Source organism: Cupressus sempervirens, chromosome 1 (genome assembly GCF_028749045.1).
Source record: "Cupressus sempervirens isolate cs-2001-9-10 chromosome 1, ASM2874904v1, whole genome shotgun sequence".
Lineage (NCBI taxonomy): Eukaryota > Viridiplantae > Streptophyta > Pinopsida > Cupressales > Cupressaceae > Cupressus > Cupressus sempervirens.
Genome location: NC_143118.1, coordinates 94,401,807 through 94,417,157, shown reverse-complemented (window position 1 = coordinate 94,417,157; position 15,351 = coordinate 94,401,807). Strand labels below are relative to the sequence as shown.

The 15,351-nt window shown below is 35.8% G+C and overlaps 1 protein-coding gene across 2 annotated transcripts in view; it reads right to left on the bottom strand.

The window, feature by feature from the left end:
* LOC149576388 (IMP-specific 5'-nucleotidase 1-like) overlaps positions 1-15,351 on the bottom strand; it is a 70,389-nt gene that overhangs the window by 49,863 nt on the left and 5,175 nt on the right. For both annotated transcript variants that reach the window (XM_089817128.1, XM_089817130.1), the window contains exons 2-3: positions 2,760-2,972; positions 2,273-2,429 (exon numbers count right to left, since the gene is read on the bottom strand). In XM_089817128.1, coding sequence (XP_089673254.1) covers positions 2,273-2,429; positions 2,760-2,972 — 370 coding nt within the window. The remainder of the gene's footprint in view (positions 1-2,272; positions 2,430-2,759; positions 2,973-15,351) is intronic.

The following is a 15,351-nucleotide window of genomic DNA, read 5'->3' as shown; positions in this document are numbered from 1 at the left end:
TTCTCTCTCCTCTACAGAGGCCGAATACAAAGGGACTGTTAAGGCAGGATGTGAAGTTGTTTGGCTTCATCTATTCCTTGGAGATATACAAATGTCACCACCAGGACCACCTACTCTGTTTGTTGATAATAAGGCATTATCAAGTTAACCCAAAATCCAATCTTCCATGAACGAACCAAGCATGTGGATGTTCACTGTCACAACATACGACAACTAGTTGAAGACAAAACAATAAATTTGCAGTATGTTCCTACCACAGATCAAACCGCAGATATTCTCACCAAGCCTCTTGGTCCTAATAAGCAGAGGACAACTTGGTGTTGTGGATAGATTAACCATTAAGGGTGGGTATTACAACAATAGATAAACGTCTATTATTAGTTAATGTTAATCTATTTGTAATCTATTGTAAATATTAGAATATTTCTAAAATTTAGTTAGTTGTAGTTATCTGTTAGCTTTTTTAGCTTTCTTTCAGCTAGAATAGAATATAGAATATTTCTATTCTTTATGATAGTTTCCTAAAAAACATCACTTTATTCTTTTGTACATATAGACCTCTTGGTCTTTGTTAATAACAAGCAACTATTTTACCAATTATTTTGTAATATTATGAACCATGTCTAATGAGTTGGAATACCTTTCCCTCGGTCAATTATTGTTTCTTAGTTTTAAGTCTTCCACTTGTGCAGTAATTTATGTTGACAAGTTGATCTAATCTTAAGGTTTAAGCTTTGGGACTTTGCATGTTGCATATGACTAGCTTGAATATTTCAAAAAAAATTCAGTCCATGTATTTTTATTTTTATTTTTATTTAGCTCTTGTCGATAAGGGTTCATTGGCAGGGCATTACACAAGCCATATTGGGCAAATTTCTAGCAAAGTTAGGAGAATCCTACCAAATGTGGGGCCTTGAAGACCACCCCAAGGAGGAGAGCACAAAACCATTCACCAATTCCCAAGAAAAATGACATGTGGCAATGTGATGGAAGAAACATAGTGATGCAACTCATTGATCAAACTCAGCCAAGCCTAAAGGAATTTTTGCAAAACTGCATTCTAAGTGTCGAGGTATGCAAGAAAAAAGAATGAGTCCAATGCATGATTACTAATATTGACTTAATAACTCTGTCTAAATAGTTCTTGATTAATTGAGAAAGCTAGAAGATTTAAATGACAGAGAGTAACTGTGTAGTAGTGAGATGGTTTTAAAGGCAGTAAAACAGGCTTCGATGATGAAATTAGATATGTAATTCAAAAGATAAATAGGGATGAGTGAAGGTGCTACAAGCCTAAACATTAGGGAGCAAACAGCTGAATTCTAAGGAACAATGTATCAACCAGACCCCTAAAATGGAAAGGTAACTGCAAGCAGCTTTATGGAAAGCATGGTTTTTCTAAACAAAGTACTGCAAAATTTCCAAAAGGCCAGCTCTAAGACCGTTAATAGTCTCCTTGGATACTAGTTTACTGTTAAAACTTCAATGGATTGAAAGAGGGAGAATGCATGGGAAATAGTTGCATCTTGAGACAAAGTGGAATTACCAAATAGGCATTACAAATATTACATTTCTGGATATCCTATCCTTCCCAATATACTTTCTAACTGCAGAACCCTAGTCAATATCTGACTTCAGTGAAAATGTTATATTTAAAATATTTCTGAAAACTTGAAAAGCAATGCAAATCAGCAACTTATTAGACTGCAACAAAATAGACTCGATTTCCTTTGTTAAAACATATTTTTTACTTATAGTATGGTTTATCTTGATACATCCTTATCATGTCAAGTCTAACAAGACCCAAACAATAAAAGGCAAATGGACTTACATAAAACATGCGTCCTCTAAATGACAATAACTAAGCAAATCTCTTAAAGGCTAGAGTACAACACTCATGTTGTAATATTAGTTAGCCCTACCAAGAAACAGCTAGCCTTATGTCAGGAAGGGTATTATCAAAGTCATCATCTAGATTATATATCAAGTTATTACACGATACCTTTCATAACCATTTTGAAGGCCGTACTAGATAAAGGCATTTTCATATACTTGTCACTCTATTTCCTATTGTCATTCCTCTAATTTAATATTTACCATTACCTTTTAATTAATTTCATACTCTTTCTGGAGATCATAACATGTCCTATGTAAAGGCAGTCAAACAATCTCAGTGATCTAGTTCATATTGTAATAGCCATTTCTCTTTTAAGATCAACTTCATTTAGCAGAAAGTCTATGCAACTTTAAAAAACCATTAAAATTTGATTACCAGCAGCAGTTACAATTGCAACGTGAGCACCATGTTGCATGAACTTAACAATATGGTCAATCATTTTATTATCTCCTTCTATGTGGTGACCATCTGCATAAAGAGTTCCATCTGCATCAAATGTTACGAATGAAATTTTCTCTGCTATTGCATGAACCTGCAAAATGTTGAGAGTATAAGACTAAAGAAGAACCTATAATCTGAATTAGTTCTCAAATTGTTAGTCTTGCTTAGATAAACCAAGATTCAGTCATCCATCAATGATTTTCTGCGATATAAATGCTATTATAAATGGAATACATTGACCACTCACCTAATGAGGCAACCAATTAAACTTATGGTTTTTCACAATTTGGGTTAACAAACAAGATAGATATATTTTCCATTGCAATGATAAGTGCCACAATCTTTACAGTTTCTGTCCATAGAAATTCAAAATAAGCCCAAAAACTGAGATCTAGATAATTAGAACCATTTAAGTGCTCACCTGTGCAATGTTTAGTACATGTCTAATTTCAGCGAAATTTGGAGGTACAAACTTGCGCCTTGAAATCATAGCAAATTCATCATACTCCCGCATGGCCCTAATAAGTGGTAAGGGTGTGTGAAAACGCCCAATAGGGGGAACAAGTCTGCTCAATGTGCTGCGTCGTGGATCCTCAAAGTGCTCCCGCACCCATCGTTCCATTTTTTCCATTACCTAGGATAAATAAAATCAGTTGATTGGACTTACTTTAAACATTCACACTCATCCAAGTTTTATTCTGTCAAAATAATATCACTGGCTATTAAGAAAGCTTCAAGGAAAAGAAGTTTTTATCTGTTAATCAATGAGGGTTTTTTAAATATTCCATTCTTTCAATGTTTCATGAAATGAAAGGGAACAAAATGACAAAATGGTATGTAAAAATAAGCAACTACACCTTCAAAGAACAAATGGTACCCTGAAAAAATCTGGACTGTAACCTTTGTCTCCAAATATATATATATATATATAGTATGATATCTTTAACAATTCTAGTACTTATTGAGATCAACATATCACTAAGGATTGTCAAAAGGGTATGTGCATTATGGTGAAGCCCGTGGGTTCTCACTGTGGAGTCCCGGGTTCAAATCCCCAAAATGGCATAGTCGCACCAGAGCAAAAGGTGCAAGTAGTAGTCCTACAGTTGGTCCTTAGTGTACAAATGTATGAGATTATAAGTTTTGTGGTGGACATGTTGATCCTTAACAAATTGTATGTGGTGGACCCAAAAACAAAAGCCTCACTTACTAATTTTAGTAAGAAACATATGGAATGATATCATGCCTAAATCGCAGAATAACAGATCTAATAAAGCATATTGTCTCAGTCAGAGTTCTGGAAGCAAATCTTTCTATCACTAAATACACATCTTGCATTAAGAGTTGTGCAAAATGTTTACGAAACCATGTGCATCCATAGTTGACTATAAAAAACAACCATGTTGCATAGTGATAATCAATTTATCTATTTTTTCCACCAGAGACATTCAGAAATCTTTAAAACTATCCTAAATTAGTCGGGAAGGACTATCATGGTGGTTCTACTACCAAATATCCATACTTCTATAATGATGAATCTCATACAAATAACAGGCCCTACAACAGAAAAGAGAAAAACTCTAATTTGGTGGAGGATAGGAACTGTTACTGGCATCAAACATCATAATAACTTCAATCACATTAAGACTGTATGTAGCTCGATCCGAATGTGTAAATACATATCAATTATATCGTTTATTTTACAATGGGGACAGCACACATGTATATGAAGAAGTTTGGTTTTACTGAAGATTTTGCCATGTTTTTACATTTTGGAAGACATAAAATAGATAAGGCATTTGTTTCTTTTTTAATGCATACTTAACAACCACTGAATGTTGTTCTTGTACAGCGCAGTTGTTTATACTTAAGATGAATATAACTTATGGGATCTGTAAACAATTGGTTGACAACCCTAGTGATAACCAACATGTGAATTCTAATGCTAACTCTCAAAAAAACCAACACTCAAACACTGCTTCCCACCTAAGTTACCAGATTCCCTCCAGCAACCCTCAAAGTCTGGTTCAATTCTGTACAACGTCTGGTCCTTGTCAAATTCTCTTGCAGAGCTACAAATTTGCTGCAAATTCTGTCAGAGGAACCCGGGCAGAATTTGCAGCAAATTTTGAAGCATTTGCTGCCCAGCTGCCGAACCTGGGGCTGAATTTGGTCTCAAAACATTTTTTTAGACTTTTTCAAAGTGTTTTTTTTGGCCTAATTTGGTCTATTCAATCCTCCCAACCCTAAAGTGACCACTAAAAGACCAAAAAAGATGGCTTACATGTCAATTATGCATTTGTGAATAAAAACGAAAACTTGCCTATAAAGGAAATCCAAATTGACAATAGAAGACATCCAAATTGATGATTATAGAAGAATTTATTTTAAAAAGATATGATATTTTTGAATCTTGTGCTTAAAATTTGAATTCAACTATTGATCTAGCCTGCTTAAAAATCATCAAACCAATACAAATTGAAATTCAAATAATTGCACTTATCTCTTGACAATTCCTTTCATTTGTTTACCGTACACGGTAAACGGATACTTATTGCATGTAGTATAGTAAGATAACACAGAATGGATACTTTTTTCATATACGCAATATGAACTCCAATGCTTACAATATGATTATGATGATTACAATGATGATCCAAAGTCCCTTCCAGATGGTATATGTATACTTTCCCAAAGGGTGACTCAACCATCATACGCCCTTTCGGATACACTTCTACCCTTTGGCCACAATATAGAATTTACTGACAACATCATCCCCCCCAAAAAGAAAACTCGTCTCCAAACAACAATTACAAAATATCCAAGACAAATTAACAAAACAGAATACATTAACTGACTAACTATAACAAGATAGATTTGTTTCTGTCAAATCACATTCACATTCCTCCTGTGCCTGCACCAAACTAGTCTCCAAAACACGTTGCATCTATAGCCTCTACTAACACAATATTGTCTCCTTAGTCAATCTAACCTTTATAGGCACCTGTGTCACCTTCTCTGCTTCCAATTCCTGGGTACACTGAGCCAAGTGTCGCTCTACTACCTCCAATTGGATGGTCAGCTCCTCCTGAGCTCTCTATGCATCCACCAAGACAGCCTCACGTCCAACACCTACTCCGAGTGCCTCAAAGCGTAGCACCCCTCTTGAAAGGCTTTTTCCAGTGCTCTCTCCACCTCTGACAGACAAACACTCTATGCTTGCAACAACTCCAGGTCTCATCAACTGGTCACACTTCCCAAGATTGATAACTGAACTGACTAGGAGTCTAGAGGGCAACGCCCCCAACGGAGTCGAGGGGCAGCACCCTCGCAGGGTCCTAGTGCTGCGATACAAGGCGAGGTCAAGCCTCCGCTGCCAAGACCAAATTAGCAATCTCAAACCCACACAGAATTCCATGGAACACACCATTTTTGTGTTTTTCTTCCGATCTCGTACTCTTTCTGCCAACCGCTTATGTTTTACTACCTGTTTATGTCTTTCCCTTCCTTTCGGCATCATGCGTTATTCATTATGAACTGTTTTGATTTGTCGTCTTTTTTTTTTTGTATTTTTTTTAGAACCTCCTATTCACCCTTCTTTTGTGTCTATACGGTGGTCGTCTCTTGTATTTGAACTAGTGTAAGATATTTTGTTGCACCGTACAGTAGTCCCCCATCGTCAATCCTGTACGATGTACGGCTACACAATGTATTGCCTCCACAGTGTATTCCGTACTGTCACCTCTACCTCGTTTAACAATGGTCGTATGGCAATATTTGTCTTTTATAGCTGATCGTACGGTGCTCTTCCCAGGCCGTACAGACTCATACAGTAATTGTGTTACTCCCTTGTGTCGTGCGGTAGTACAATCTGCTTCCTGTTGCCTCCTCTCTTTGTCTCCCTTGTCGTACAGTGTATTAGTGTACCACTTGTGCAATTTCTACTCTTTGCTTGGCCGTATGGTGGATCACTTGTGATTACCTACTAACTCCACGCAAGGTCACACGGTCCAATATATCCCCCTATTGCATTACGTACATCTGTACAACCCTTAAGTTAGTTACTCCCTTTATATTTTCTTTCTTTCATACGATGTTCATTCTAAGTGTTTCCTTAATGTTTTTCCCTTGCGTACGATGGTATGGCCATACGGCTTCCCAGTTTGCACGTCCATACAATACTTACTTGCACTTATTATAATTCCTCTTGTGGTCGTACAATGAAAATTTGCTCAACTTTATACATTATTTAATGATACATGTGATTTATTGAATCCGTACGGTACTATTATCCCCTGCAAACAAGTCTTCCAACCATACAGTGCATTGTATGGCCTTCAATTTACTCTTTTATCACTGCTCTATACAATTTTACGTTCTTTATTACATTTACATATATACATTAATAATTACTATTTTTATACTATTTCTCAACTATTCGTCCATGGAGGTGCGTTATTTCTTTCATGATAGACTTTCAGCTTTGACCCATTCACTTCATTGACTACTTCCTTCCTGTCGAGCGTATATAATTTTATTGCTCTATTATCGCCCACTTCGCGGATTTTATATGGCCCGACCCACTTTATTTTAAACCTACCTGGTCTGATCTCGTTGCACCTCTTATACTTCAAAACTAATTGGCCTGGTTCAATTTTAAATCATGTTTCACTTTTGCTTGCACCAACCAATCCCGTCCAAGGATAGCGTCATACCCTTTTCTTTTTAGCGACATGACCACAAAATCTAATAGAAATGGTTGTGTTCCAATAGTTATTGGTTGCGCCATCAAGGTTCCCAACGGCTTGATTCTATGTTGATCTACCGTGACTAACTAAAATGTAGGTGGCCACAAAGTAGGTATCTGACTCCGGCCCCCATTGCTTTTATTGTTATTATTATTACGACCCCTTCCGCACCAGTTATTGTTTCGATACCCTCCTGAGGTTATGTCATTGTTTGTGTTTGTTCCTGCTCCTGTAGTGGATACTTCCTGCGTTAGTAACACTTGCTGGTGTCCCTTCGTCTTCATATTGAACGGGCATTTCTTGGTGGAATGTCCCGCAATCTAGCAAATATTGCAAATTTGTTTTTTCGGACAAGAGCCCTATGTGCGGCCCTCCTCCTTACAGTCCATACACCACAATTCCCCCTTCACTAAGTCCACATTCCTTTTCAGATTTTTAAATTCCTTCATCATCCATAGCATATCCTTCTGCAATGCTCGAACTTTCTTATTTGATTCTTCGTCGCTGCCGCTACTTTCGAACGATGAATCGTCTAAGTCCAATGATTTGTGTTTCTTCTTCTTGCTTGTTTTTTGCTCACTCTCCAAATCCATCGCCCGATTATACACATCTACATACGATGCTAGAGGTACAATATTCATTTTCTTCTTCAGTGTCGACCATAGCCCTTCAACAAACCATCGTTTCTTTAATCTATCAACTAGTGGGCTCTCCATCTTCCTCACCAACTCTTTTAGCCTTCTTGCATAGACATGGACCATTTCATTCTTTCCATACTTGGTATTGTATATTTTTGCTACAATTTCATTAGTGTCCCTTAGCAGTCAAAACTCTGCCATGAACTCCTTCCTAACGTTTGCCCATGTAGTTAATTTTTTAGGATTGACATCCGCAAACCAATCAATTGCCACACCCCACAAGGTCGCTAGAAACTGTTAAACCCAATCATCCTCGTCCGTTACAGCATTTGCCATCCATATTGTTTCACATGTCTTGCAGTGCCTGATCAGATCTGTCATCAAGTCGCAATTAAACTTCGGCAATTTCTCCTTTGGTCCTATCATTGTTACTTTCTTCTGATTCTGTGGTACCTATTGTGTACCCACGTTGTTTTGAACACCCGTGTTGTTCTGAGCACCTGTGTTGTTCTACACAACCACGTTGCTTCAGACAACCGTCCTACTTCCAACAACTGTGTTACCTGGTGAGCAAAGATCTTCCTCAAGCAAAGTTGTTCAATTCTCTACCTGTATCCATTCCTTGGGTGTATCCAAAATGAAGAGTTCACTCCACACTCGTGCTCTTTCAGCACTTCAAGCCGTGCGAGTTACTTCCCTTCTGTTCAAATTCTCTACCCTTGGCATATACAAGTTAAGAAACTCCTCCCTTGTCTCTTCTACCAAATTCAATCGTTGTCAAGTCTCTTCTAGTAATTCCTCAGCACTCCTCGGTTTGCTAGGCAAATGCACTCCCTCTGTCTGTGCTCCTTCACCCCCTTCGTGCTCATCAGTAATCTGCTGAAGCTTCTGTCCGCACTTCGCCTGTTGTGCTAAAATCAAAACTTCCTGTGTTGTGAGTATTTCATCCTTATCTTTTATCTTATTCCTATCCTTATTAAGCAGATTCGGCATTAATCTTCATAACACTTACTTTGTTCTAGGTTCGATTGGCAATGACGCCAAATGTTTACCGTACAGGGTAAAGGAATACTTATCGCATGTAGTACAATAAGATATAACACAAAACAAATACTTTATTCATATACGCAATATGCACTCCAATGCTTTCAATATGATTATAATGATTACAATGATGATCCAAAGTCCCTTCTAGACGGTGTACATATACTTTCTTGAAGAGGTAACTCAACCGTCACGCGCCCTTTCGGATACACTTCTACCCATCGGCTACAATATAGAATTTACCGACAACATCATCAATTGTCAAACTGTCCCCTTGACATGGAAATATGTTCCATGCATGTGACCAAGCAAGTGTTGTATGTATGGCTAAATGTTGCAATTAATATCATATAGAACAAAAATATAGATATGTCGGTGTATTTTGCTATGTTGCTTTGATGTTTGGACTTATTTGTTGTTGCATATATATACACACACATATTTTTTAAAAACATATGTTTCTATACGAATGAACCCAAAACAACTCCGAACCCAACCCCAACAAAATTGGACAAATTTCAAACCCGAATCTCAAAGCCGCATCCGTACCAGAATCTGAACCGACAACTTAGTTCCCACTTCAAAAAACAAAAACAAAAGCAATGCACATTTGTAATGTCCCATTTTAGCTCACCATGGTTGGTGGTTCAAACTAGCCTATCAGTAGCCCTCGTAGGCTAGGCCAGTTGGTTAGAGGGTCTCAGATGGCAGAGCCAGAGACCAATTCCCATTCCAAAAGTTAGAGATGTTTAGAATTTCTCTTCATTCGAGTCGATTGGCACACATACTGTTTAGAATTTCTCTTCATGAATTTTGAATCTTGCATCTTGAACTATATTCATATTTGAACAATGAATTTTGAATCTTGCATCTTGAACTAAGTTAATTTGTTAAATGGTCATTGGCAATGGTTATGAAGTTTCAAGTTTCAAGTTTGAACTTATGGTTTGTGAATCGCATTTCAATTTTCTCTATTCAACTATATTTGGTATGTTATATAATATATATTAAGTATCATTTCATAATTAGCATTTTCAGTCATATATATATACACACACACTATGCATCCCCCTCCCCCCCTCCCCTTCTGCACCTCCACTGTCGCACCCCTGCCGTCCCAAAATTGAGGCTCCTTTTTTTCCCGCACCCGAAACTCGTCCCGACATCCCCCCGCACCGCCTTTCCCCCATGCCGGTGTAACACTATTAAATTATGAAGATAATATCAATATATTAAATCAAACCGACCGAATATATTCCAAGGGAATTGGTTTCATTAAACACCGATTATATAAAATAGATAGTGGTCTTCTAAGGCTGCAATTATATCATAAGGGTGCGGTCTCATGGAGGGGGGCTTCCTAAAAAAATTCAGCTGGCACTCTAGAGATTTTTAAGGATTATTTTAAAGTGGGAGGTCCCATGAATTTTGTAATGGGGCTATTCTTAAAATGTTTAAGACCCATAATTTATGGAAGTAGGTGGTCCCATGAATTTAATTTTTATTTTAACATATTCAATTCACTTACTAAATAAATAATATGTTTAAAAAAGTTATTGATAAAAATTGGAAATTGGCATATGATTGACAAGTGGCACAAGAAAAGCCTAAGTTGGTGGGGCAATTTCTAGCCCACCATCTTTTCCACCTGCTTAAATCTACACCCTAAAAAGTAGGGGCTACTACTTTTGAGGAGAAGGATCTAATTAATCCTGTAGCAAACCTTTTTTTGGTTTCATAGGACCACCCACTCCACAAAAATATATCCTCCAGCCCCCCTCATGGAACCGCACCCTATGCGGCACATATATAAGTTGTGTCTTGCTAATGACAAGGCATGTTACATGTAGGGACGACCCTACGTGGCTTAAGCCACCTAGCGTCATGTCCCTACATGGGACATGCCTCTCCACATTCTTACTTAATAAGAGAAGATGGCTGCTTTTGGAAAATATATATCACACAATCAATACCATCACATCTGCAGCGATCTTAGAATTAACAAGTCTGTTTTACATATGTTGAAATCAAATCAGAACATACTTAATCTTATAGCAGGCAGTATATATATAAATCTGCAAGAGAAGAAGACACAATTTGTGAATACAATTATAAGGGACATATAGATAAAAACTTAAAAGGTATCATATCTGATCTTCCTTAACAAAAGCAATTTAAATCAAAATCAAATGAGAAATGGAATTCATCAAGTAAATTTCCAGAATCGTTTTGAGGGTAACAAGGGAGGTTTTCAAGTCAATGAAAAGTGTTGTCATGCATTTTGTCACCACAAAATGTAGATAACAGTACGAAACTTTTTCAAATTAAGCTTTGCATTTCTCTAAGCTTAATTCATTATTTAATTGGTTAGTATTGATCAACCAATCAGTAACGATTGATATGATGGATTCATTTACTGAAGGCTTTCGTCAAGTCTTTTTCGTTTTTCTGTTTGTTGGGCCTATGCTTGATTTTTGAAGCCTTCAACGTCTTTTTTTCCATTTTTTAGTGTGTGTTTGTTGGCTTTTGGTTTTCTGGTTTTGCTCAAGTCATTGCTTTTGATTTTCCCTTCGATTCAATGTATCTTAGGGCTTAATCAGAGTTGGCAATCAAAAGATATGACCATTTTAGTGCCCAAAAGGTGGAATCTCCAAGTACAACTGCACAAATTAAAATATCATGTTATATTTTAAAGTTGACATTCGCTTTTTGAAAAATATAACATAAATTCACTTTATGTTATGTTATTAAATTACTTTATCATTTTAATTTTTCACATAAAGTAACTATAGTACACTTTATGTTATATTTTTAAGTTGAGTTACTTTTTAATTTTTCACTTAAGTGACTATATTAACTATATAGTTTGATTTTTTATTTTTATTTTAAATCAAATGCTCTAGCAAATTATTATTTTTAAATGATATTTCCACATTATGTTTTTAATATGATAGTGTAAATGTTATTTATGGCCCATTTAAGTAATATTTCATCAAAAATTAAATTGTCATGTGCTAATTTAAATCACATAAGTTGTGCAACTCATCCTTTAGACCCATTTGCATGTTTTCAAAATATGCAAATGCATCTAGTGAGTAAGCTTTTGAACTAAATGCATGTAAATGCCTTTTAGTCAAATATGCAATGGCCTCCCAAGAGTGAGCTAAGCATATTGCATATTTTTAAAACATGCATATGCACTCCAAGAGTGCGTTCAACATGGGCAAGCATAGAAAGCATATTTTAAAATATGCACATGCATCTTGATAACCTGTTTTTGCCCAAGATGCATGTTTTCAAAATATGTAAATACACCCCAAGAGTGTGCTTGAGCTTGAAGAAGCCAAATACATGTTTTTAAAACATGTAATAGCACTCCAAGAGTGCGTTTGGACTTTTTAACACATGTTATTGCCTCTTGAGAACCCGTTTTTGACTCTTCAAGAAAAAATGTCCATGTCAATGGCCTCCAAGAACACGTTTTTGATGTTTTTGTTTGGATTCTTCCATGAAATGACTTGAAACCTCTTCCTCAAGAGGAATTTTTGCATCCTTATGCATTTCCATGCATTTGGCGTCCTTATTCATGTGAAAAACGATTCATTTCAACCTCATCTGGAGCCACATTTTGGACAAAAAACGCCCAGATTTGGGCCATGAGAATCCACGCTTTTGCCAAAAAAAGGATCGTTTTGGAGTTTTGATCATTATATATGACATTGAGGGTCACGTTTTTCCATTTGAAGATGAAAATCGCTCCATGTAATGCCCTCATGAAACCACGTTTTTGACAAAAACAGGTTCTTTTCATATATTTTGCGAAAAACAATTTGTGCTTCAGTGTTTGTTGACCACGTTTTTGGGCATATACATGGAAAATGCGTCATCTCTTGCTCATTAATCATTCATCATTGCAAGGTTGAAGAAGTCCAAGTTTGTTTGAAGATTTTCAATATTGGAGTTTCTTTCTCCTTCATTTTTGGCACACAATCATCAAGTAAGTGGACATTTTCCTTCTTGCTAATTAATTCATGCATATCTTGCTGATTTTATTCATGTTTTAGCTTGATGCTTCACACTTGTTGATATAAATGCCATAAAAATTGCATTTTCCCTTTAAATAGGATAAAAACATTCATTTTTAAGTGTTTGGAATTTCCTCAAATTTCAATTTCAAATTTGCACATGAAAACAACTTGCTTGTTGACATGTTTGAGTCTCAAACCAAAAGTATGTGTTTGTTTTGTGCTTGTTTTCGTTGTTTGTTTGTTACATCCCAATTTTTTACCTGATTTAAAATATAGCCGTTGAGGTTCACATGACGTCAGTTGACAGTTAATTTGGTTATAATCTTGTGAAATGGTAAGATGGTTAGTCGTTATAATTTCAAAATGAAGATAACAAGCTAGTTGATCATTTGTCACGAATTCATGGAATTGAGAAGATGGTTAACCGTTATGATTAATTATGATTAAATAATTTATTATGATAATATAATTTAACTGCGGGGAATTTCCTTGCCGAAAACACATCGAAGGGGTGGAAGCATTGTCAAAAAAGAATTAGGCATAGGAGTATCACCATCACTGGGTAGATGGGTTGAGGACCTAGCAACTTGAAATAGGATACATCTGTGGGACCCGCCTAAGCTATTTAAATAAATAAATTGAGAAACATAAATAATCGAGTTAAAATATAAAACGTACCTCTAAAGATTTAATACGATCTTTCACCTTATTATTATAATAGATATATCTATATACGTACATATAGAAATGAGATGGCACCATTATATTATAATAATTTAATAAAGTGATGTCACCTCATTAATATTTATATGTACATATATAAATATAACATTATAATAATAACATTCGAATTATTATAATATTTGAATTATAATCTTCCAACTTTATTCTTTTCTTTTTAATATTCTTTGCTTTTAACCGATTAAAACACTTGGCATGATAAATTGGCAATAATCAAATTTTAATCTTTCCAACTTCTCTTCCAACCTTTTTATTTTCTTTCCTTCTCTTTTTCCAATCGATTTAATGCTTGGAATTCGAATGGGCAAATAATCTTTTTGAAACCGATAGTAGCTGAGTCGTCACAGCTAGCTTTTAAAGGAAGTCGTGAACCAACCCATTTGGCATCTCTCTTTTTGATTATTTGCTGCGTCTTCATTTGCAAGTCGAGTTTGAATCTTTCTCAGCCAAAAACATTCTTCCAGATTACCTTGTTCTTCCTTACTTTGCTGGCGATTGAAAACTACATCAAGTTTCAACCAGTGGGTTAGCAATCAGCCAACAGGAGTTCCGGCCTAGGGACGGGAGGAGCCACGTCCAAGCCCAATCGCAGGTCACAAATAATATATACTTTCACATTTCATAATTCCTTCATTCTTTAAAAATATGTCCGATTACAATCGGCTATACCTATCAGGGCTGAACGAAATATAATATATGCATTCGTATTTCTTAGTTTCTTCCTTCTTTGTTTGTTGTCAACTACATATTGTTAGAGCTGAGAATAATACAAAATATGTTTTCATATTCATAACTTCTTCCTTTCCTAATTTGAATGTCCAACTATAACCGACTATGCATTATAGACTGAGATTAATTCACAACCATGTTGTTCATCTCTTACATTTACATAGAGTTCTTTGAAGATCTATATGATTAAATACCATTTATGAATTCTAATGATAATTGTTCATACTTATAGCCATGCTATCATAATTTTCCGAACAAGACCAAAATAATTATAGATTCTCTAACACCTAGGATTTACCAGCAAAGATGCCATAAAATGGTGAAGAGGTGGAATGAATTTGCAAGAATGCAGAAGAGAAATCAGATATGATTAAGTTAATTAATTAAACAATAAATTTTGCAATCCTTAAGAATATCCTTTTTAAATCATAAATTGTAATAAGCTAGAACATATATGTTATTCATGAATTTGTTGGAAATCAATAGACAGAGCCGATTGCTCTGAGATCCGAACACTTAGGATTCACTGGCTATATAGCCATGGAAAAGGTGAAGAGGTGAGATGGAGTCTGCAATGACTTGGAAAATACAAGTCAAATATGATACATTAAATCTAGAATAATATCATTTAATAGCTCATGCATGATCCTATTAATGTAACTCTTGCTGTCGAGTCTAGTGGTGTGGTTAGATACCAGGATGCTCAATAGATGACCAATGATCCAAATCCAATTTCGAGTAGCGAGGGCCTTTCTCGTTGGAGATTGTGTGGGGAATAAGTTTTGGTCCGAGGCTGGGTGGTAAAGCCCCTGACAATGTTTCACCTCTCCCAAAGTTGTCGAATGTACAACAGACAAAGATAAGCTATACATTCAATTGTTTGTCGGAAACAAGTAATTCAGTTTTATGATGTATATGCAAGAAGGTAAGATTAATTGAGTTATTTCATCATTACAGTTATTTTACACTTAGATGCGAGAGATAGTTTTATGGATTGTTTTTCATTTATATGAATATCGAATATGAGCATAGCTTCTAATCTTGAGTTATTGCCACATTTAAGAAATCGAAAGAAAAGAAATGAT